Source organism: Bombina bombina, chromosome 8 (genome assembly GCF_027579735.1).
Source record: "Bombina bombina isolate aBomBom1 chromosome 8, aBomBom1.pri, whole genome shotgun sequence".
NCBI classification, from domain to species: domain Eukaryota; kingdom Metazoa; phylum Chordata; class Amphibia; order Anura; family Bombinatoridae; genus Bombina; species Bombina bombina.
Window position 1 is genome coordinate 279,695,252 of NC_069506.1, and position 24,207 is coordinate 279,719,458.

Sequence of the window (24,207 nt, forward strand, 5' to 3'; positions counted from 1 at the left end):
ATAGCCCTAACCAGTAAATATAGCCCCAGTCAGTATATATAGCCCTAGCAAGTACATAGAGTCCCAGTCAGTTCATACAGCCCCAACCAGTATATATAACCCCAGTGAGTATATATAGCCCTAACCTGTACATATAGCCCCAGTCAGTATATATAGCCCTAGCAAGTACATAGAGTCCCAGTCAGTTCATACAGCCCCAACCAGTATATATAACCCCAGTGAGTATATATAGCCCTAACCTGTACATATAGCCCCATTCAGTATATATAGCCCTAACAAGTACATATAGCCCTAGTCCGTATATATAGCCCTAACCAGTACATATAGCCCCAGTCAGTATATATAGCCCTAACCAGTACATATAGCCCCAGTCAATATATAGCTCTAACCAGTACATATAGCCTCAGACAGTATATATAGCTCTAACCAGTACATATAGATCCAGTCAGTATATATAGCCCCAACCGGTACATATAGCCCCAGTCAGTATATATAGCCCTAACCAGCACATATAGCCCAGTCAGTATATATAGCCCTAGCCAGCACATATAGCCCAGTCAGTATATATAGCCCTAGCCAGTACATAATATGCATATAGCGACAGTCAGTATCTATAGCCCTAACAAGTACATATAGCCCCAGTCAGTATATATAGGCCCAACCAATACGTATAGCCCCAGTCAGTATATACTGTATAGCCCTAACCAGTACATACACATACAGCCCCAGTCAATATATTTAACCCTAACCAGCACATATAGCACAGTCAGTATATATAGCCCTAACCAGCACATATAGCCCAGTCAGTACATATAGCCCTAGCTATAGCCCTAGCCAGTACATAAAATACATATAGCCCCAGTCAGTATATATAGCCCTAACAAGTACATATAGCCCCAGTCAGTATATATAGGCCCAACCAATACTTATAGCCCCAGTCAGTATATACTGTATAGCCCTAACCAGTACATACAGCCCCAGTCAATATATTTAGCCCTAACCAGTACATATAGCCCCAGTCAATATATATAGGCCCAACCAGTACATATAGCCCCAGTCAGTATATACTGTATAGCCCTAACCAGTACATATAGCCCAATTAGTATATATAGCCCTAACCAGTACATATAGCCCCAGTCAGTATATACTGTATAGCCCTAACCAGTACATATAGCCCCAGTCAGTATATATACCCCTAACCAGTACATATAGCCCTAGTCAGTATATATACTCCCAACTGGTACATATAGCCCCAGTGAGTATATATAGCCCCAAGTACATATAGCCCCAGTCAGTACATAATATACATATAGCCAAAGTCAGTATCTATAGCCCTAACCAGTACATATAGCCCCAGTCAGTATATACTGTATAGCCCTAACCAGTACATATAGCCCCAGTCAGTATATATAGACCTAGCCAGTGCATAATAAACATATATCCCCAGTCAGTATCTATAGCCCTAACAATGACATATAGGCCCAACCAGTACATACAGGTATAGCCCCAGTCAGTATATACTGTATAGCCCCAACCTGTACATATAGCCCCAGTCAGTATATATAGCCCCTGACAGTATATATAGGCCAAACCTGTACATACAGCCCGTCAGTATATATAGTCCCAACCAGTAAATTTAGCCCCAGATATACAGCAGCATCCAAAGCTGCAGCAACCCCCCAGCTCACCTTCCACCTGATCCCTCTGATAATCGCTGTCGTTGTCGCTGTCCGTGGGCCGGTAATAGATGTAAAAGCCCTGGATGGGTGTGTTGTTGTTGGTTGACGGTATGTACTGCAGAAGAGAGAGGTCCTATGTCAGCACCACATTTACATGTATACAGCTAAGTATTGTGGCCTAGGGCAGCAATGTTACTGGGGAATGGACACAATACAGGGTCAAGCAAAGCGTGTAATGTGCAGAGGATTAACGGGAGATGCATCAGATAGAACTTAAAAAGGAAATTTATGCTTACCTGATAAATGTATTTCTTTTACGATATGACGAGTCCACGGATTTCATCCTTACTTATGGGATTACGCCTCCTGGTCAGCAGGAAGTGGCAAAGAGCACCACAGCAGAGCTGTATATATAGCTCCTCGCTTCCCTCCCACTTCAGTCATTTGACCGAAGTTAGGAAGAGAAAGGAAAAGCCAAAGGTGCAGAGGTGACTGTAGTTTAACAAATATAAATAAATACCTGTCTTAGAAATTACAGGGTGGGCCGTGGACTCGTCAGATCGTAAAATAAATAAATTTATCAGGTAAGCATAAATTTCCTTTTCTTTAACAAGATATGACGAGTCCACAGATTTCATCCTTACTTATGGGATACAATACCAAAGCTATAGGACACGGATGAAAGGGAGGGACAAGACAGGAACCTAAACGTAAGGCACCACTGCTTGAAGAACCTTTCTCCCAAAACCAGCCTCAGAAGAAGCAAAAGTATCACATTTTGTAAAATTTGGAAAAAGTGTGAAGAGACGACCAAGTTGCAGCCTTGCAAATCTGTTCAACAGAAGCATCGTTTTTAAATGCCCATGAGGAAGCCATTGCCCTAGTAGAATGAGCCGTAATTCTTTCAGGAGGCTGCTTCCCAGCAGTCTCATATGCCAGATGGATGATACTCTTCAGCCACAAAGAAAGAGAGGTAACCGTAGCTTTCTGGCCCCTACGCTTTCCAGAAAAAACAAAAAATAATGAAGATGATTGACGAAATTCCTTTTTCGCCTGAAAGTAAAACTTCAGGGCATGGACCACGTCCAAGTTATGCAACAGACGCTCCTTCTTAGAATAAGGATTAGGACATAATGAAGGAACAACAATTTCCTGATTAATATTCTTATTAGAAACAACCTTAGGAAGGAAACCAAGTTTGGTACGTAAAACCACCTTATCAGAATGGAAGATAAGATAAGGTGAGTCACATTGTAACGCTGAAAGCTCAGAAACTCTACGAGCAGAAATAGCAACCAAAAATAAAACCTTCCAAGATAACAACTTAATATCTATGGAATGCATGGGTTCAAACGGAACCCCTTGAAGAACATTAAGAACTAAATTTAAACTCCAGGGTGGAGCAATTGGTCTAAACACAGGCTTGATTCTGGTTAGAGCCTGACAAAAAGACTGAACGTCTGGAACATCTGCCAAACGTTTGTGTAGTAAAATTGACAAAGCAGAGATTTGTCCCGTTAAGGAACTTGCTGATAACCCTTTCTCCAATCCTTCTTGGAGAAAAGACAGAATCCTGGGAATCCTAACTCTACTCCATGAGTAGCCCTTGGATTCGCACCAATAAAGATATTTACGCCATAGCTTATGGTAGATCTTTCTAGTAATAGGCTTACGTGACTGAATCAAAGTATCAATGACCGAATCAGAGAACCCCCGCTTAGATAAAATCACGCGCTCAATCTCCAAGCAGTCAGTTGTAGAGAAACTAGATGCGGGTGTTGGAAGGGTCCCTGAATGAGAAGGTCCTGCCTCAATGGAAGCTTCCACGGCGGCAGAGAGGACATGTTCACTAGATCGGCATACCAAGTCCTGCGAGGCCACGCAGGCGCAATTAGAATAACTGAAGCCCTCTCCTGTTTGATCCGAGCAATCATTCGGGGAAGGAGAGCAAACGGTGGAAACACATAAGCTAGGTTGAACGACCAAGGCACTGCTAAGGCATCTATCAGTTCGGCCTGAGGATCCCTTGACCTGGATCCGTATCGTGGGAGCTTGGCATTTTGACGAGTCGCCATCAGATCCAATTCCAGTCTGACCCATCTGAGAAGAAGGGTGGCAAAGACCTCCGGATGGAGTTACCACTCCCCTGGATGAAACGTCTGTCTGCTTAAAAAGTTCGCTTCCCAGTTGTCCACTCCTGGGATGTAGATTGCTGACAGATAAGAGTGAGCCTCCGCCCACCGAATTATCTTGGATACTTCTGTTATCGCTAAGGAACTTCTTGTTCCTCCCTGATGATTGATGTAAGCCACAGTCGTGATGTTGTCCGACTGAAAACGGATGAATTTGGACGAAGCCAACTGAGGCCAAGCCTGAAGCGCATTGAATATTGATTGGAAGTAGAGACTCTGACCGAGTCCACGCACCCTGAGCCTTCAGGGAATTCCAGACTGCACCCCAACCTAGTAGGCTGGCGTCCTATCACCCATGAGGGTCTGCGGAAGCACGTCGCTTGGGACAGATGATCCGGGGTCAACCACCAAAGAAGAGTCTCTTGTCTTCTGATCCAGATCTATCTGAGGAGACAAATTTGCATAATCTCCATTCCACTGCCTGAGCATGTTCAGTTGTAGTGGTCTGAGATGAAAACGAGCAAACGGAATGATGTCCATTGCCGCCACCATCAATCCAATTGCCTCCATGCACTGAGCCACTGATGGCAGAGGATTGGACTGAAGGGCTCGGCATGTATTCAGAATCTTGAACATTTTCTTGACAGAGGTCAGAAAGTTAATGGATATGGAATCTATTAGAGTTCTCAAGAAGGGAACCCTGGTCTGTGGAATTAAACTCTTTTCTAGATTCACCTTCCACCGTGAGTAGTCAGAAAGGACAGAACCATGTCTGTATGAGAATTTGTCAGATGGTAAGATGCCTGGAACAGAATATCGTCTAGATAAGGCACCACTACAATACCCCGCGGCCTGAGAACCGCCAGAAGGGACCCTAGAACCTTCGTGAAGATCCTGGGTGCTGTGGCCAACCCGAAGGGAAGAACCACGAACTGAAAATGTTTGTCCAGGAAGGCAAACCTTAGGAACTGATGATGATCCTTGTGGATAGGGATATGAAGGTATGCATCCTTCAAGTCCACGGTAGTCATATATTGACCCTCCTGGATAAATGGTAGAATTGTTCGAATAGTCTCCATCTTGAAGGATGGGACTTTGAGAAACTTGTTTAGACTCTTGAGATCTAAAATGGGTCTGAACGTTCCCTCTTTTTTGGGAACCACGAAAAGATTTGAGTAAAACCCCTGTCCCTGTTCCAGTATTGGAACGGGATGAATTACTCCCATAGTAGAGAGGTTTTTTACACAATGTAAGAACGCCTCCTTGGGAGAGAATTTTTGAATTCCAGTTGATACCCGTGGGACACGATTTCCAGTGTCCAAGGGTCCTGAACATCTCTTACCCAAGCCTGGGCAAAGAGAGAAGGTCTGCCCCCTACTAGATCCGGTCCCGGATCGGGGGCCGCCCTTTCATGCTGTCTTGGGAGCAGCAGTAGGCTTCTTGGGTTGTTTACCTTTGTTCCAAGCCTGGTTGGGTCTCCAGACGGCCTTGGCTTGAGCAAAATTCCCTTCCTGTTTAGCGGAAGAGGAAGCGGGGACTCCTTTGAAGTTCCGAAAGGAACGAAAATTATTTTGTTTACCCCTCAGTTTAGCTGCTTTATCCTGAGGTAGGAGATGACCCTTACCTCCCGTAATGTCAGAAATGATTTCTTTCAAGTCAGGCCCGAATAGGGATTTCCCTTTGAAAGGAATAGCCAAAAGCTTTGACTTAGATGACACGTCAGCAGACCAAGACTTTAACCAGAATGCTCTACGCGCTAAAATGGCAAATCCGGCATTCTTAGCCGCCAACTTAGCCTTAATTCTATCTAGAATTTCCTCTAAAGGAGTCTCAGTCTTAAGAGACTCTTCTAAGGTGTCAAACCAGAAAGCCGCAGCAGTGGTAAATGGTACAATGCAGGCTGTTGGTTGTAAAAGGAAACCCTGATGAATAAATAACTTTTTTAGAAGACCCTCCAATTTCTTATCCATAGGGTCTTTGAAAGCACAACTGTCCTCAATAGGAATAGTTGTACACTTAGCCAGGGTAGATATAGCCCCCTCCACCTTAGGGACTGTTTGCCAAGAGTCCCGAACAGTGTCAGATATGGGATACATTTTCTTAAAATTAGGAGAAGGTGAGAACGGGATACCCGGTCTTTCCCATTCCCGCGTAATAAGCCATATCCTGCAGAGTAAATGAAGTAGAAGCGGTTGAAGAACCCTGCGTCGCTTGGGTGGGCATTAAAGGCTGTGATGCTTGGGGAGAAAGTAGCGGCATACCCTGATTCTCATCAGACTGAGAAGCATCCTTAGACACACTTTCCTTAAAGAAAATCTGCCCTTTACATTGTAAGTCCCTTTCAGTACGAGTAAAAGTAAGAGGGGGTTCTACAATGGCATCTAAACACATAGAACAAGTAGTTTCCTCAAGTTCAGAAATGTTAAACAGACTAGCAATAGCAATACTAGTTGTTCTATACTTGAAATATTGAGCTCTGAAGTCAAATTACATAGACAAAATTTTTGAACCGAAAAGTGTACTGCGCCTTTAAATAATAAAAGCGCAACAATTTTTCTGTTATCTCAAAAACAACGTTTGCAGAAATAAAAACTGTCCTTATGTGCGCAAAATAACTTAGTAATATTGCACCACTTTGCTTAAATATGTTTTATATCAAATTATATCGAATTTATCAGATAAAATAAAGTTTTATCAATTCAGGCCCCTGCACCTCGCCATAGCTCTGCTGCGGCGCCTACCTGCCCCCAGAACACACTGTCTCTGTTTGAGTAGCTCCTAAGTCTCTTCATTTGTCAAAAACACTTAGGCCCCACCGGAGCCCAGGACCTTGCTGTCTATCCGATCCGGATGATACTAGTACTCACTGGCACCATTTTAAAATAAAAAAACTTCTTGATTGAAGAATCTGAACTAACACCTCACTTTCCTATCACTAACACAGGCAAAGAGAATGACTGGGGTGGGAGGGAAGGGAGGAGCTATATATTCAGCTCTGCTGTGGTGCTCTTTGCCACTTCCTGCTGACCAGGAGGCGTAATCCCATAAGTAAGGATGAAATCCGTGGACTCGTCATATCTTGTAAAAGAAATAATATTATATATGTACGTTTCCAATTTACTACATGACTTTATGGCATACTGAGTGTGTCGCGTGCACGCTCCTGAGCTTACCACATGCTCTTATAGAAAGGAGCTAAGATGCGCACACACAGAAGCCCTATAATTACTTGGTGTGATGTGTTTGGCTACAAGAACATTACAGATAAAAACTCACTGTCCATTTCAGCTTGATTGATGTGTCTGTCATTGCCTCGGTGTGGTCAATGCGAGGACCAACAATTAAGGGATTGGGAAGTCGGTTGCTGTATCCAGCCACTTGGTAAGCCTGGGACGGCGTGCTTCTCTTGCTGTCTCCGTGTATGTTTATGGCGATGACACGAAATTTGTACGTGGCCCCTTTATTGGCAGAAACAATAAAAATGTAACTAAATAAATTGTGCCACTGTTTTGTTTTCATGCTTATTGAGCATATAGAGTGGGGGGTGGTGTCCTTTTCAGCCAATGAGCAATCAGCTCTAAGGGATAAGTTAAGCACAAACGTTGCACATTGTATTAGCAATATCTGATTTAATGTAACCTTAATTATGAAAAATAAATGTTACATTGTTTTTTACTCGTATTATAGAAAATAAAAGTTCATCTGGTGTTACTAGAGAGCCTCCCGGCGATCACCCGTTAGTGCACACAGGTAAGCGCTACGATTACAGCATCACTTCCTGTGCAAACAGATAATACAGATTTATCGCCCATGGGCTCAGATTGGCTACACAGAGAAAACCTACATAAATTCAGTGGGTTTATGTTGGCTAAATCTGGATTTTGTTATACGATTTAGTTAAAGGATCACTAAAGTCAAATGAAACTTCCACAACCCAAATTGTTTACAGTTTTAAACAACTTCCCAATTCTACTGAATTCAATAGTCATTTAACACTCACTATGCTGTGACCCTTATTTATGGCTGTAAATACTACATTTGTTTGCCGGTAAAACAAGACCAGGCACATTATTTTTTGAGTTTACCTTTTGTGGCTGATGTGTCTGGGGACAGGTAAAAAAAACATCTGTATATCCCCATGTTCTCAGCTCTCCTATCTCTAAACTTTACAGTATTCGCTCCTAACACAGAGCTTTTCTCGCAGCATGTATTGCACTTTTATTAACCATTATCTGTACCTGGCTCCAGGTTAGACACTTCCACAGACAGCTTGGAGGGAGGAATGTGCTCTGCAGCAGTGACCCAGAGTCTCCCCATACGCTTGTACTCCACTTTAAAGGAGGTGATTGGAGATCCGCCGTTGGCGCGTGGGATCCACGTTACGTACACAGAGGTCTCAGAAGCGGTGGATATGGTCGGGCGGTCAGGGGCTTCTGGGACTAGAAATAGGAATTAAAAGCGTGAATTTTACACAACGCGCACAACTGCAGGTTTAGACATTCACAGGGCACAGAGGAAAAAAGCAGAAAATAAATCTAAATTTGGCAGTTTTGTCATTTAAAGGTCAGTGTACCAATACAAATGATTTGTAATAACTCATGGAAATAAACCCTGGGGCCGTTCTATAACAGAAACAACCTAATGCAGAACACTGGTAACCCCTTAGCTGCCAGTGATACACAAACTCTAGCTGCCTGTCAGACAAGGGGTTAACAATACTCATTTCATACTACAGTAGCACCCTGCTCTCATGCATGTGTTGTGGGTATCTCAGGCAAATACTTACACAGTTCACTTGGAGACAAGATAGCAAAGAAGTGCAGGAGACAAAAGAAAAAGGGTTAGTAAGAGATGGACATTGTTAGAACCACATAGGATTTAAGATAACACAGATATAATTCCTGTAAAGTATCTCTTTGTGTTTCTGCTCTGGCACAGATGTGTAAATCCGTGTGACTAAACCTGGCTGAGGTGCTTCTGCTTCTGCACAGATAGGTAAATCCGTGTGACTAAACCTGTCTGAGGGGCTTCTGCACAGATGGGTAAATCCGTGTGACTAAACCTGGCTGAGGTGCTTCTGCTTCTGCACAGATAGGTAAATCCGTGTGACTAAACCTGGCTGAGGTGCTTCTGCTTCTGCACAGATAGGTAAATCTGTGTGACTAAACCTGGCTGAGGTGCTTCTGCACAGATGAGTAAATCCATGTGACTAAACCTGGCTGAGGTGCTTCTGCACAGATGGGTAAATCAGTGTGACTAAACCTGGCTGAGGTGCTTCTGCTTCTGCACAGATAGGTAAATCCGTGTGACTAAACCTGGCTGAGGTGCTTCTGCTTCTGCACAGATAGGTAAATCTGTGTGACTAAACCTGGCTGAGGTGCTTCTGCACAGATGGGTAAATCCGTGTGACTAAACCTGGCTGAGGTGCTTCTGCACAGATGGGTAAATCAGTGTGACTAAACCTGGCTGAGGTGCTTCTGCACAGATGGGTAAATCAGTGTGACTAAACCTGGCTGAGGTGCTTCTGCACAGATGGGTAAATCAGTGCGACTAAACCTGGCTGAGGTGCTACTGATGTGGCACAGATGGGTAAATTAGTGCGACTAAACCTGGCTGAGGTGCTACTGATGTGGCACAGATGGGTAAATCAGTGCGACTAAACCTGGCTGAGGTGCTTCTGCACAGATGGGTAATCAGTGTGACTAAACCTGGCTGAGATGCTTCTGCACAGATGGGTAAATCAGCGTGACTAAACCTGGCTGAGGTGCTTCTGCACAGATGGGTAAATCAGTGTGACTAAACCTGGCTGAGGGGCTTCGGCACAGATGGGTAAATCAGTGTGACTAAACCTGGCTGAGGTGCTTCTGCACAGATGGGTAAATCAGTGTGACTAAACCTGGCTGAGGTGCTTCTGCACAGATAGGTAAATTAGTGTGACTAAACCTGGCTGAGGTGCTTCTGCACAGATGGGTAAATCCGTGTGACTAAACCTGGCTGAGGTGCTTCTGCACAGATGGGTAAATCAGTGTGACTAAACCTGGCTGAGATGCTTCTGCACAGATGGGTAAATCCGTGTGACTAAACCTGGCTGAGGAGCTTCGGTACAGATGGGTAAATCAGCGTGACTAAACCTGGCTGAGGTGCTTCTGCACAGATGGGTAAATCAGTGTGACTAAACCTGGCTGAGGTGCTTCTGCTTCTGCACAGATGGGTAAATCCGTGTGACTAAACCTGGCTGAGATGCTTCGGTACAGATGGGTAAATCTGTGTGACTAAACCTGGCTGAGGTGCTTCTGCACAGATGGGTAAATCCGTGTGACTAAACCTGGCTGAGGTGCTTCTGCACAGATGGGTAAATCAGTGTGACTAAACCTGGCTGAGGTGCTTCTGCTCTGGCACAGATGGGTAAATCAGTGTGACTAAACCTGGCTGAGATGCTTCTGCACAGATGGGTAAATCAGCGTGACTAAACCTGGCTGAGGTGCTTCTGCTTCGGCACAGATGGGTAAATCCGTGTGACTAAACCTGGCTGAGGGGCTTCGGCACAGATAGGTAAATCAGTGTAACTAAACCTGGCTGAGGGGCTTCGGCACAAATGGGTAAATCAGTGTGACTAAACCAGGCTGAGATGCTTCGGCACAGATAGGTAAATCAGTGTAACTAAACCTGGCTGAGGGGCTTCGGCACAGATAGGTAAATCAGTGTGACTAAACCAGGCTGAGATGCTTCGGCACAGATAGGTAAATCAGTGTGACTAAACCTGGCTGAGGTGCTTCTGCTTCGGCACAGATGGGTAAATCCGTGTGACTAAACCTGACCAGTCCTGATTGGTGCATAAAGTGTCAGTAAAGCCCAAACTAAATGTTTTTGAGTCAGATAGAGCATGACATATACTTATTTTTAACACATATTAGAGAATATTTTTTATCAGGTGGGTTAGGTTTGCACCTTCAGCCTAGATAAGAATCACTGAGACTTACCTCCACTTTGGCGGGAGTCGGGCCGCACCAGACCGCTGGAGCTGTCATACAGAACAGGCTGCTTTGGAACACCTACAGGAGGAGAGGGTGCTTGCGTGTGTTTGGAAGAGGAGCTGCGTTCTGTGCCAAGAGAAAACACAATAACAGGAGTCATTGGCAAATGCATCAGATGAAAAGCTCAGAAACAAATAAAATATCCATAAAACAGTAACTAGTAATGCGCTAGACTAATAGATATCAAGCCTCTCATTAAAAACACAACTCCCTCTATATTGTGTTACTGGTAAGTATATAACATTAAGAAATTAAGTGGGCGCTTAAAAAGCTTAAGATATCTTTAAAAGTACAAATAAAATTCAGAACACAGTTCAATATATATTATAAAATCAAGAGTTTACACAAGTCCTTAATAGCCGACAGTCCTTTAGCAGCAAGTGAGCATTGCTTTTGTACAGTGGGGCAAACAAGTATTTAGTCAGCCACCAATTGTGCAAGTTCTCCCACTTAAGAAGATGAGAGAGGCCTGTAATTTTCATCATAGGTATACCTCAACTATGAGAGACAAAATGTGGAAACAAATCCAGACAATCACATTGTCTGATTTGGAAAGAATTTATTTGCATATTATGGTGGAAAATAAGTATTTGGTCACCTACAAACAAGCAAGATTTCTGGCTCTCACAGACCTGTATCTTCTTCTTTAAGAGGCTCCTCTGTCCTCCACTCATTACCTGTATTAATGGCACCTGTTTGAACTTGTTATCAGTATAAAAGACACCTGTCCACAACCTCAAATAGTCACACTCCAAACTCCACTATAGGTGAAGACCAAAGAGCTGTTAAAGGACACCAGAAACAAAATTGTAGACCTGCACCAGGCTGGGAAGACTGAATCTGCAATAGGCAAGCAGCTTGGTGTGAAGAAATCAACTGTGGGAGCAATAATTAGAAAATGGAAGACATACAAGACCACTGATAATCTCCCTCGATCTGGGACTCCACGCAAGATCTCACCCCGTGGGGTCAAAATAATCACAAGAACGGTGAGCAAACATCCCAGAACCATACAGGGGACCTAGTGAATGACCTGAAGCAAGCTGGGACCGACGTAACAAAGGCTACCATCAATAACACACTACGCGCCAGGGACTCAGATCCTGTAGTGCCAGACGTGTCCCCCTGCTTAAGCCAGTACATGTCCGTGCCCGTCTGAAGTATTCTAGAGAGCATTTGGATGATCCAGAAGCGGATTGGGAGAATGTCATATGGTCAGATGAAACCAAAGTAGAACTGTTTGGTAGAAACACAACTCGTCGTGTTTGGAGAAGAGAGAATGCTGAGTTGCAACCAAAGAACACCATACCTACTGTGAAGCATGGGGGTGGCAACATCATGCTTTGGGGCTGTTTCTCTGCAAAGGGAACAGGACGACTGATCCGTGTACATGAAAGAATGAATGGGGCCATGTATCATGAGATTTTGAGTGTAAACCTCCTTCCATCAGCAAGGGCATTGAAGATGAAACGTGGCTGGGTCTTTCAGCATGACAATGATCCCAAACACACCGCCCGGGTAACGAAGGAGTGGCTTCGTAAGAAGCATTTCAAGGTTCTGGAGTGGCCTAGCCAGTCTCCAGATCTCAACCCCATAGAAAACCTTTGGAGGGAGTTGAAAGTCCGTGTTGCCCAGCGACAGCCCCAAAACATCACTGCTCTAGAGGAGATCTGCATGCAGGAATGGGCCAACATACCAGCAACAGTGTGTGACAACCTTGTGAAGACTTACAGAAAATGTTTGACCTCTGTCATTGCCAACAAAGGATATAAAACAAAGTATTGAGATGAACTTTTGATATTGACCAAATACTTATTTTCCACCATAATTTGCAAATAAATTCTTTCCAAATCAGACAATGTGATTGTCTGGATTTGTTTCCACATTTTGTCTCTCATAGTTGAGGTATACCTATGATGAAAATTACAGGCCTCTCTCATCTTCTTAAGTGGGAGAACTTGCACAATTGGTGGCTGACTAAATACTTTTTTGCCCCACTGTATACCACCTATAGAGCTATGATACAGGGTATTATGGATAGTTACAGTCTGCCCACAATAAGCCAACATAAGTCTTCATTTTTCTTTTATAGAAAATATGATGAAAAATAAATGCGGACCTTTTAGACCACCACACGCATCCAACCTTGTAGCAGGGACAGTGAAGACCAAAAAAAACTTTCATGATTTAAATAGGGCATGCCATTTTAAACAACTTTCCAATTAAATTTTATCGCCCATTTTGCTTTGTTCTCTTGGTATTCTTACTTTAAAGCTAAACCTAGGAGGTTCATATGCTAATTTCTAAGACCTTGAAGGCCGCCTCTAATCTGAAAGCATTTTGACAGTTTTTCACCACTAGAGGGAGTTAGTTCATGTGTTTCATATAGATAACATTGAGCTCATGCACGTGAAGCTCCTAGGAGTGAGCACAGATTGGCTAAAATGCAAGACTGTCAAAAGAACTGAAATAAGGGGGCAGTTTGCAGAGGATTAGATACAAGGTAATTACAGGGGTAAAAATTTAAATTATGCTTACCTGATGATTTTCTTTTCTTCTGACGGGAAGAGTCCACAGCTGCATTCATTACTTTTGGGAATTCAGAACCTGGCCTCCAGGCAGAGGCAGAGACACCCAGCCAAAGGCTTAAATACCTCCCCCACTTCCCTCATCCCCCAGTGATTCTGCCGAGGGAACAAGGAACAGTAGGAGAAATATCAGGGTGAAAAAGGTGTCAGAAGAAACAAAAAATACTGACTCCCCTTATGATACAACGCGGGCGAGGAGCTGTGGACTCTTCCCGTCAGAAGAAAAGAAAATTATCAGGTAAGCATAATTTAAGTTTTTCTTCTTAAACGGGAAGAGTGCACAGCTGCATTCATTACTTTTGGGAAAACAATACCCAAGCTATAGAGGACACAATGCAAAACGGGCGGGTACAAAAGGCGGCCCCTTCTGAGGGCACCACAGCCTAAAACTCCCAACAGAAACAACTGCTTCACGAGAAGCCAAAGGACAAAAAGGAAAAAGGCAGAGATAACTGCCCAACAGATAAAGCCAGCAAGGCCCTTGCTAGAGACCGCTCAGGCTAGTAGACTCGACCTAGCCAACAGCCTCTGAAGAGACGAAGTCCCGCAGGCATGCAGCCCACAAAATAAAATCACCCCCGATCAAAAGAAAGGGGAAATTTCCACATTCCCCCGGCGGGGAAGAAAAAAAGAGTCAGCTAAATGAGTCCGAAAGGACCCTCAGAACCCAAAGGGACTAGGATCAAGAAAAGGAACTCCAAGAGAGAGAACCAGGAGGAACAGGGCAGCTATGAAAAGATCCTGCCGACCCAGCAAAGTTAAGAGAGGACTTTAAAAGCCCCACCCACCTAAAAACAAAGAACCAAGAAATGGCCAGAGAACTGAAAAGGAGGAAAGAAAAAACCCTCCCCTACACAGAGCGCTTACTCGCACCCAGAATAAAGCACCCGAAAGACAAACCATTCCCGGGAGCCGCTGAAAGCCAGCATCAGATATCTGAATATGCTCCTCCAAGCCATAGGCGTCCTGCTACAAAGAAGGACTTAGCGACCACAGGTCGCCACCCTAGCTATGCAACCGCACAGGACCTTCTTCAGAAGAACACCGAAACAGTGCAGGACAGGACCTTCCCAAACAGAGTAAAGGAAGGACCTGAACCCAGTAGAAAAAACTACCTGCCGAGGAGGGATCCACCGTGAAGCCTCACCCTAAAAAGGTTCACAATAACCGATACGTGGCTAAGATTCACTGATCAGACAGATCCCTGACTCTCGCTCCGGCAACGGACCCAGCACCAACGTGACTGATCATGTCCAAAAGGCTTAGTGATTAAAAGTACCCCAAATCATAAACAGCTTGCGAGCACACATTCAAGGTGCAAGTAGCTGCAGCTGGTTTCAAACTGCAAACCTTCCGCTTGCTAGGCAGCTAAGCTAACCATCAGGCTACTACAGCTGGCTGTTCAGGAACTGCAGGAAGGAAAAAGGGAGGGATCCAGCACCCCCAAAGAGCTCGGGTTCCAGAACCCAGACACAGCCCCCTTCCTGAAGACGGAGGGCACTCCCAAAAGAGACCTTCCACTGTACTATAGTAAAGGCATGGCACCAGAAGTCCATCACTACCCACTGACATCCCGCACGCAAGGCAGGGGGAACAACCCCACAAAACAGAGGAATAAAGCACCAGGTGGATACTATGGGATATCAAATTTACCCCCAAAGGAAGGGAAAGCGAAGCCAGAACTTGACAGTTCCCAGCACACAATCAAGGTGCAAATGGCTGCAGTTGATCTCAAACTGCAAACCTTCCGCTCATTAGACAGCTAAGCTAACCATCAGGCTTACCACAGCGGGGCTGAAGTGTAAGCTGGAGACAAGCTCAAAAGGACATTACCGAAAGAAAAATCATTCGGCCACTAAGGCCGGCCCAGTAAGAAGTTTAAATGTCCCTGTAAAAGGGAAAAATACGCCGGTAGGACCAGAAGACGTCCCAGAACTGGGAAACTGGGCCGTCCCGACACAGTCCTAAGGGATATGGATACAGACCCCCAAAATTCCAGTCTAAGACAGGACAAACAAACCCGGGCACCCAAAAACTAGGAGCGGGCTTAATATTTAATGACCCCTGAGGAACCACTAGGTAACCCCTTCCGGAGTAGACTTTGCACCAGAGGCGATGCCATCACAGTCATATCAAAGACACCTTGGACACTGAACTTTCACTAAATGTCCTATAAACAGAGAGCTTAGGACACCCACAGCGGGATACAACTCCCAATATAAAGGGTGATAGGCAATGGCGAAGCCACTCTGGAAGGCCTTAAGGCTCTAGGGACAATTTTCACCAAGTCCAAAGACTTAGTAACGTATGAGAAAACAGAAAACTCTGCTTAGAAATGCTAGCTGTCATCAGAATTATGAGACGGAGGAGAAACGGGAGCTTTATCTGGGATCACAACCTCCTGCTTCAGGTGCGGTGGAACTAACCACTACGCCACATCTCCCTTAGAAACTAGGTAGAGAAGCTAACAGAAGTCTCCAAGATCCTCAGGATCCACTTCTCTGACACCCCTACATCTCAAGGATTGAGGAAGGAGCATGTATCCTAGCCCCTGGCGGGAGAAAACCCACAAACGCCTAAGCAGCGACGACACAGGAAAGAGGGGAGACAATCTAATCTGTACATCTCCCAAAAATATGGGAGCAGACGAGACCCCGGAAGTAGAATAACTAAAAAGGTTTTAACTTCCAGAAACAGATGACCCGAAGCCAACTCCAAGGGAGGGGACAAAAAGGCCCATCAACCTTAACCCGAAGGAAGAGAAACCGTCATCAAGGAAAACAGATTCCAAAAAGGAGAACCTCAAAACAGAGGACGAGGGAAATCGCACAGATTGATCCCTAGTAGGATCCGCTCTGGACCCCCGCCCAAGAGGAACAGGACAATGAGGACTGAGTACAATCCCCTGATGTCCCACCCAAAGGCAGAACAAGAACCAACCTGACGTTTAGGAACGAAGGCTTCCTCTACCATGTTTTAGCCCTGCCAGGGCAGAGCCTCAAAAAAAATGATGGCGCTCATGGAAGGTTAACTTCACAAAACTTTTAACAAAAAGCAAAGATTATTCGATCTGAAGAGAAACCAAGATAATAAACTCCTTATCCGAGAGAGCAACTCAAAACCCAGCCAGGTCAGCCAGTTACACTGGCACCACGTGGATGAAATAGACCGTAAGGAACAGAAATAGTGCCTACCAGGATCAGTCTGCTACAAAGGGAACTCCAAACTGAACCAGGCCACAGAAAATTTGAGACCCTCACAAGGACTCGATAAAAGAATTTAAAGACATAACAATGTACTAACACCTTAACATGCGACTTACGTGGAAGTGCCCAAGCGACCACAAAATCTCTAGTATCAAATTCCAGAGAATAACTTTTTCCCAATGGAGAAATCATAACAGACAGCTTCTTAAAAAATAAATAAAATACATCCTAACCGGATCAAATAAAAGAAGAGCAGCACCCGCAGGTGAACGCCCAAGAAGAATGGGTACACCAACGGGACCAGCCAATCAGAGACCCCATTCTTCCACAGCTCAGAACTGGAATAAGATACCCAAAAAAGAAAGGAAAACTGAAGACAACCAGGAGATTAACCTTATGCCCACACGTCTAACCCAGCTTGCCGTCTGGAAGAGAAGATCGAGGAACCCTTAACCTATTAGTACTGGGATCCTCCAGCAACGTCAAAACATGCCGTAGCAGGACACGAAAACATGCCAGTCTATAACGAAAAGCAAGACTTACCTCCGCTGGGGAAACTGATGACCCAGAGGGTTGTGCCCCTGAAGCTTCAGAGGAGACCGCTTCCCCAGATGGCTGATCTGACCCAGGCGATCCCATGACTGACAAGCCCTGTTTAGGATAACACTGACAGTATCTCAGCAACAACTCCTCTGGAAGATGTAAATGCGCCAGGGTCATAGATATGGCCATGCGGAACCGTGTTGTAACCTCTGGAGGAAACAAGCCGCCTTCCGGAGAAGGGGTAACGGCATTAGGGACACCTACTTGCGTAGCCAAAGAAGGTTCTAGGGGAAGCCCGGTACGGGATATGGGATCCCCAGAGGCGGATGACTCGGTGGACTCTAAGTTCCCTGTAACGGGAGAAGAGAGCAATCTAGAGCGGCATTCGGAACATAACTGATGGGCATGGATTACCCGGACCATTTCATACTCTTCACAAGAAGTAGAATCTGAATCAGAGACATCCGTCTCCAAAAAGTCAGAATCCTCTATAAAACTTGGTATATAGAAATTATGGACAGAAAAATAAAAAATGGCACCTTACACCTCCAATGGCTGGGGCACTCACCACCTCCTGAGACCCAGACAGCTAGCAAAACAGACTCTCTCCGTTGCCACGCGGTCAGGAATACAGAAATGGACCACAGAAGCGTGACCACATCTCATCACAAGGTGCACCGTGAAGGCCATAGAAAAGCGTGAAAAAGGCCTACAAGGACTGTACAGCCTGACAAGAAAAGGCCGCTATGTTCCGAACTAGCCACGAGCCCAAGTAACACTACACATTAGAAGTCAGAATCGCATAACAAACATGATTAAAGTCCCCCCTGTTAAATAACCCCCCTCAGGAGATATTAACCCTTGATTCCTTATAAAGATAAAGGAGTCCCACTGAGACACTGACTTCTTTGTTTACATTACTTTTTCACATCATCAAAGTAAAATTAAACGATCTTACCGGAATCAACGCTGTGGAACAGGAACACGGCCCTTCAAGTGTGACAGATAGTAGCCTGGCTTCTGACATGGAATTGAGAGAATAAAGCAGGCAGCGAAACTCGACAACGCTGATTGCTATGGAGCTGTTAACATGAGTCTGGATGGTTTCACAGAAAGACTCTCCCTGCATCTCCGGACTCTAACATTCATCCATTCTCTCACTGAGAGGCTGACAGTATTACTTAAAACTCTAGTCCCATTTCAAAGAGTACTACCCTCCATAAGAGACTATATAAAAATCTCCCTGTGACGAAAGGCAAAGAATGACTCGGGGATGATGGAAGTAAGGGAGGTATTTAAAGCCTTTGGCTGGGGTGTCTTTGCCTCCTCCGGGTGGCCAGGTTCTGAATTCCCAAAAGTAATGAATGCAGCGGTGAACTCTTCCGTTTAAGAACAAAACGTGTATTATTATAACTGTGTTGGTTATGCAAAACTGAGGAATGGGTAATAAAAGGGATTATCTACCATTTTAAACAACAAAAATTCTGGTGTTGACTGTCCCTTTACTTCAACACACACCCCCACACATGTGACTCTCCTTAGTTTTTTGTGGATCTCTCTGCTCTTAGTGCATCATGCACGTAGGGAAAGATACATACTAATATGCAAAAGTCCACTAACCTGGGTTATTTGATTCAGGACTTACAAAGTTGACGCCTGAATATGGTTCAACGTTTCACCCTATAACAGGCTTTATGAAGATCATTATAGGGTGAAACGCGTTGAAAGCTAAGGGAGTGTGATATTGTGTGAAAAGTGTGTACCATATTCAGGCGTCAACTTGGTAAGTCCTGATTCAAATAACCAGAGTTAGTGGACTTTTGCATATTGGTATGTATCTTTTCCCTGCGTGCATGAAGCACTAAGAGCAGAGAGACCCACAAAAGATTAAGAGCATACTACTTCTTGAAAACCAACAAGCGGATATTAATTTCATCCCCAATTGCATAGAGGAGCACCATTATCCTAACAGCTGACACTGAACGGCATCTCCCCGTGACGCAACTAAGGAGAGTCACATGTGTAAGGGGTGTGTGTCGAGGTAAGCGCTGAACAAACAGCTAAGGTCTGTCAAACTCCTGCTACAAGGTTGAATGCGTGTGGCAGTCTAAAGGTACCGACTTTAACTATCTGTTTATAATCATATGCTTGAAATAGTTTTTTCCTATTTTCTAAACAAGAAAAATTAAGACTTATATCAGCTTATTGTGGACGGACTGTAACTATCCATAATACCCTGTATCATAGTTCTATAAGTGGTATACTTACAAAAGCGATGCTCATCTGCTATTAAAGGACTGTCAGCTATTAAGGACTTGTGTAAACTCTTGTTTTTATAATATATTTTGAACAACTGTGTTCTGAATTTTAAGGTAGACGTCCCGTTTTATATGTTGGAATAGAGATTGTGTATCATTAAATTATATTTGTACTTTTAAAGATATCTTAAGCTTTTTCGAGCACTCTTAATTTTAAATAAAATATACATGGCTTGTACACTGAAGGGGGGATTACTGTCTCATCTAATGCATAAATCTAGTTTTTACTTCAATTGTGTGATCCCCATACATTCCTTTTCGTTATGCTGCCCATTCTTACTGATTTCCTCTGGTCTGTAATCTGATACCCTCCACACACTATACCCCTCTCTGTACCATACACTTTCATCATCTATACACTATACCCCTCTCTGGTTCCATACGCTTTTCATCATCTATTCACTATACCCCTCTCTGTGCCATACGCTTTTCATCATCTATACACTATACCCCTCTCTGTGCCATACGCTTTTCATCATCTATACACTTTACCCTTCTCTTTGCCATACACTTCATCATCTATACACTATACCCCTCTCTGTGCCAAACGCTTTTCATCATCTATACCCCTCTCTGTGCCATACACTTTTCATCATCTATACACTTAGTCATCTATATACTATACCCCTCTCTGTGCCAAACGCTTTTCATCTATACACTATACCCCTCTCTGTGCCATACGCTTTTCATCTATACACTATACCCCTCTCTGTGCCATACGCTTTTCATCATCTATACACTATACCCTTCTCTGTGCCATACTCTTGTCATCATCTATACACTATACCCCTCTCTGTGCCATACACTTTTCATCATCTATACCCCTCTCTGTGCCATACGCTTTTCATCATCTATACACTTTACCCTTCTCTTTGCCATACACTTCATCATCTATACACTATACCCCTCTCTGTGCCAAACGCTTTTCATCATCTATACCCCTCTCTGTGCCATACACTTTTCATCATCTATACACTTAGTCATCTATATACTATACCCCTCTCTGTGCCAAACGCTTTTCATCTATACACTATACCCCTCTCTGTGCCATACGCTTTTCATCTATACACTATACCCCTCTCTGTGCCATACGCTTTTCATCATCTATACACTATACCCTTCTCTGTGCCATACTCTTGTCATCATCTATACACTATACCCCTCTCTGTGCCATACACTTTTCATCATCTATACCCCTCTCTGTGCCATACGCTTTTCATCATCTATACACTATATCGCTCTCTGTGCCAAACGCTTTTCATCTATACACTATACCCCTCTCTGTGCCATATGCTTTTCATCATCCATACACTTTACCCTTCTCTTTGCCATACACTTCATCATCTATACACTATACCCCTCTCTGTGCCAAACGCTTTTCATCATCTATACCCCTCTCTGTGCCAAACGCTTTTCATCATCTATACCCCTCTCTGTGCCATACGCTTTTCATCATCTATACACTTAGTCATCTATATACTATATCGCTCTCTGTGCCAAACGCTTTTCATCTATACACTATACCCCTCTCTGTGCCAAATGCTTTTCATCTATACACTATACCCCTCTCTGTGCCATACGCTTTTCATCATCTATACACTATACCCCTCTCTGTGCCATACACTTTTCATCATCTATACCCCTCTCTGTGCCAAACGCTTTTCATCTATACACTATACCCCTCTCTGTGCCATACGCTTTTCATCTATACACTATACCCCTCTCTGTGCCATACGCTTTTCATCATCTATACACTATACCCCTCTCTGTGCCATACACTTTTCATCATCTATACCCCTCTCTGTGCCATACGCTTTTCATCATCTATACACTTAGTCATCTATACACTATACCCCTCTCTGTGCCATACGCTTTTCATCATCTATACACTTTACCCTTCTCTTTGCCATACACTTCATCATCTATACACTATACCCCTCTCTGTGCCAAACGCTTTTCATCATCTATACCCCTCTCTGTGCCATACGCTTTTCATCATCTATACACTATACCCCTCTCTGTGCCATACGCTTTTCATCATCTATACACTATACCCCTCTCTGTGCCATACGCTTTTCATCATCTATACACTATACCCCTCTCTGTGCCATACGCTTTTCATCATCTATACACTATACCCCTCTCTGTGCCATATGCTTTTCATCATCTATACACTATACCCCTCTCTGTGCCATACGCTTTTCATCATCTATACACTATACACCTTTCATCCCTTCTGCCTCTCCTCATGAAACTGAAGTTGGTACAGCTGGCACCACTAAACCAGAAACATGAAACCGCTCATGCCATATCATGTTACGGTTACTTATAACTCACCTTTACTAGTCCGGAAAGTAAGCATGGCTGGCTGGCCTTCCCCGGCTGAGTTTCGTGCCACCATCAGGACCTCGTACAGACTTTCAGGTTCCAGTTCGGTCAGAAGGAATTCGTTTTCGCTGGCCGGAACGCGGACTGACTGCCAGTTGACCATCATGTTGCTGTTGTAATCCAGCTGAGTAGAAGTAAAGGAACCATTTACCCAATTTGTTTAATGTTTTACACTAAAATGTCTATCAGCAGCTCTCAGATATCATCTCTTCCTGGCTACAAACAACACATAATATTACTTTAACAGCACATTGTGCACACACAAGTACCTGTGCCACTCTCCATGCGTTGTGCACACACAAGTACCTGTGCCACTCTCCATGCTTTGTGCGCACACAAGCATCTGTGCCACTCTCTATGCTTTGTGCACACACAAGTACCTGTGCCACTCTCCATGATTTATGCACACACACAAGTACCTGTGCCACTCTCCATGATTTATGCACACACACAAGTACCTGTGCCACTCTCCATGATTTATGCACACACACAAGTACCTGTGCCACTCTCCATGATTTATGCATACACACAAGTACCTGTGCCACTCTCCATGATTTATGCACACACACAAGTACCTGTGCCACTCTCCATGATTTATGCCCACACACACACAAGTACCTGTGCCACTCTCCATGATTTATGCCCACACACACACAAGTACCTGTGCCACTCTCCATGATTTATGCCCACACACAAGTACCTGTGCCACTCTCCATGATTTATGCCCACACACAAGTACCTGTGCCACTCTCCATGATTTATGCCCACACACACACAAGTACCTGTGCCACTCTCCATGATTTATGCCCACACACACACAAGTACCTGTGCCACTCTCCATGATTTATGCCCACACACAAGTACCTGTGCCACTCTCCATGCTTTATGCACACACAAGTACCAGTGCCACTCTCCATGCTTTGCGCGCACACACAAGTACCTGTGCCACTCTCCATGCTTTATGCACACACAAGTACCTGTGCCACTCTCCATGCTTTGTGCACACACAAGTACCTGTGCCACTCTCCATGCTTTGTGCACACACAAGTACCTGTGCCACTCTCCATGCTTTATGCACACACAAGTACCTGTGCCACTCTCCATGCTTTATGCACACACAAGTACCTGTGCCACTCTCCATGCTTTGTGTGCACACAAGTATATAAGCCACTCTTCCATGCTTTGTGCACACACAAGTATCTATGCCATTCTCCGTGCTTTATGCGCACACAAGTATCTGTGCCACTCTCCATGCTTTGTGCGCACACAAGTACCTGTACCACTCTCCATGCTTTGTGCACTCACAAGTACCTATGCCACTCTCCATGGTTTGTGCAATCACAAGTACCTATGCCATTCTCCATGCTTTATATGCACACAAGTACCTATGCCACTCTCCATGCTTTGTGCACTCACAAGTATCTATGCCACTCTCCATGCTTTGTGCGCACAACTTGCTGTAGATTCATTAAGGATCATATACAAAGATAAATTATGAATCCCAATCTACTTGATTTAAAGTTACCAAACAGCATCTAGATTAATCTGCAGCTTGTACTATTTCACGTCTGTAGCAATGAGAGCACGAGGTAGATCTATTATCAGATGAGAAGCAGATAAACTGATGGACTCACCTTACGGTAACGCACAAAATATGCATTAATGGGTAACCCCCCGTCCTTTCCAGCTCGCCACATCAGATTGTATATGTGCGGTTTCGTGGTTTGAGGGGGGCTGAGTATAATTGGGGCTTCAGGCAAGGAGGCTCCATTGAAAGGTTTGGCAGTGGGCGGTGGATTAGCTAGAGACCGCAATCCCGGCCGTGAGGCGTCTGGCGAGAGGGTTTCGGAGTCACTTTGCGTCAGGTCTGATGGTGTTATATCCTCAGGTCTTGTACTCAGCTCATAGGGAACTAAAGAGCAGAAAAAACACACATATACATTTTACAGACACACACAGAGATGCACTTAAAGATATACATTTTACAGACACACTTATAGATATACATATTGCAGACATACACTTATAGATATACATTTTACAGACACACACTTATAAATATGCATTTTACAGACATACACTTGTAGATAAACAAAAATGTATGCTTACCTGATAAATGTATTTATTTCAGGATATGGCGAGTCCACGGCTTGAGTAAATACTGTTGAGAATATCACTCCTGGCCAGCAGGAGTCAAAGAGCACCACAGTTAAACAGCTAAGTATCACTCCCTTACCCACAACCCCCAGTCATTCGACCAAAGGCAAATGGAGAAAAAGGAGTAACACAAGGTGTAGAGGTGCCTGAGGTTATAGTCAA

The 24,207-nt window shown here is 44.2% G+C and overlaps 1 protein-coding gene across 2 annotated transcripts in view; it reads right to left on the reverse strand.

Moving 5' to 3' along the window:
* Nucleotides 1-24,207, reverse strand: part of CDON (cell adhesion associated, oncogene regulated) — a 454,734-nt gene that overhangs the window by 36,373 nt on the left and 394,154 nt on the right. For both annotated transcript variants that reach the window (XM_053691402.1, XM_053691401.1), the window contains 6 exons: nt 23,523-23,800; nt 21,838-22,012; nt 10,792-10,911; nt 8,050-8,250; nt 7,088-7,269; nt 1,689-1,794 (listed from right to left, as the gene is read on the reverse strand). In XM_053691402.1, coding sequence (XP_053547377.1) covers nt 1,689-1,794; nt 7,088-7,269; nt 8,050-8,250; nt 10,792-10,911; nt 21,838-22,012; nt 23,523-23,800 — 1,062 coding nt within the window. The remainder of the gene's footprint in view (nt 1-1,688; nt 1,795-7,087; nt 7,270-8,049; nt 8,251-10,791; nt 10,912-21,837; nt 22,013-23,522; nt 23,801-24,207) is intronic.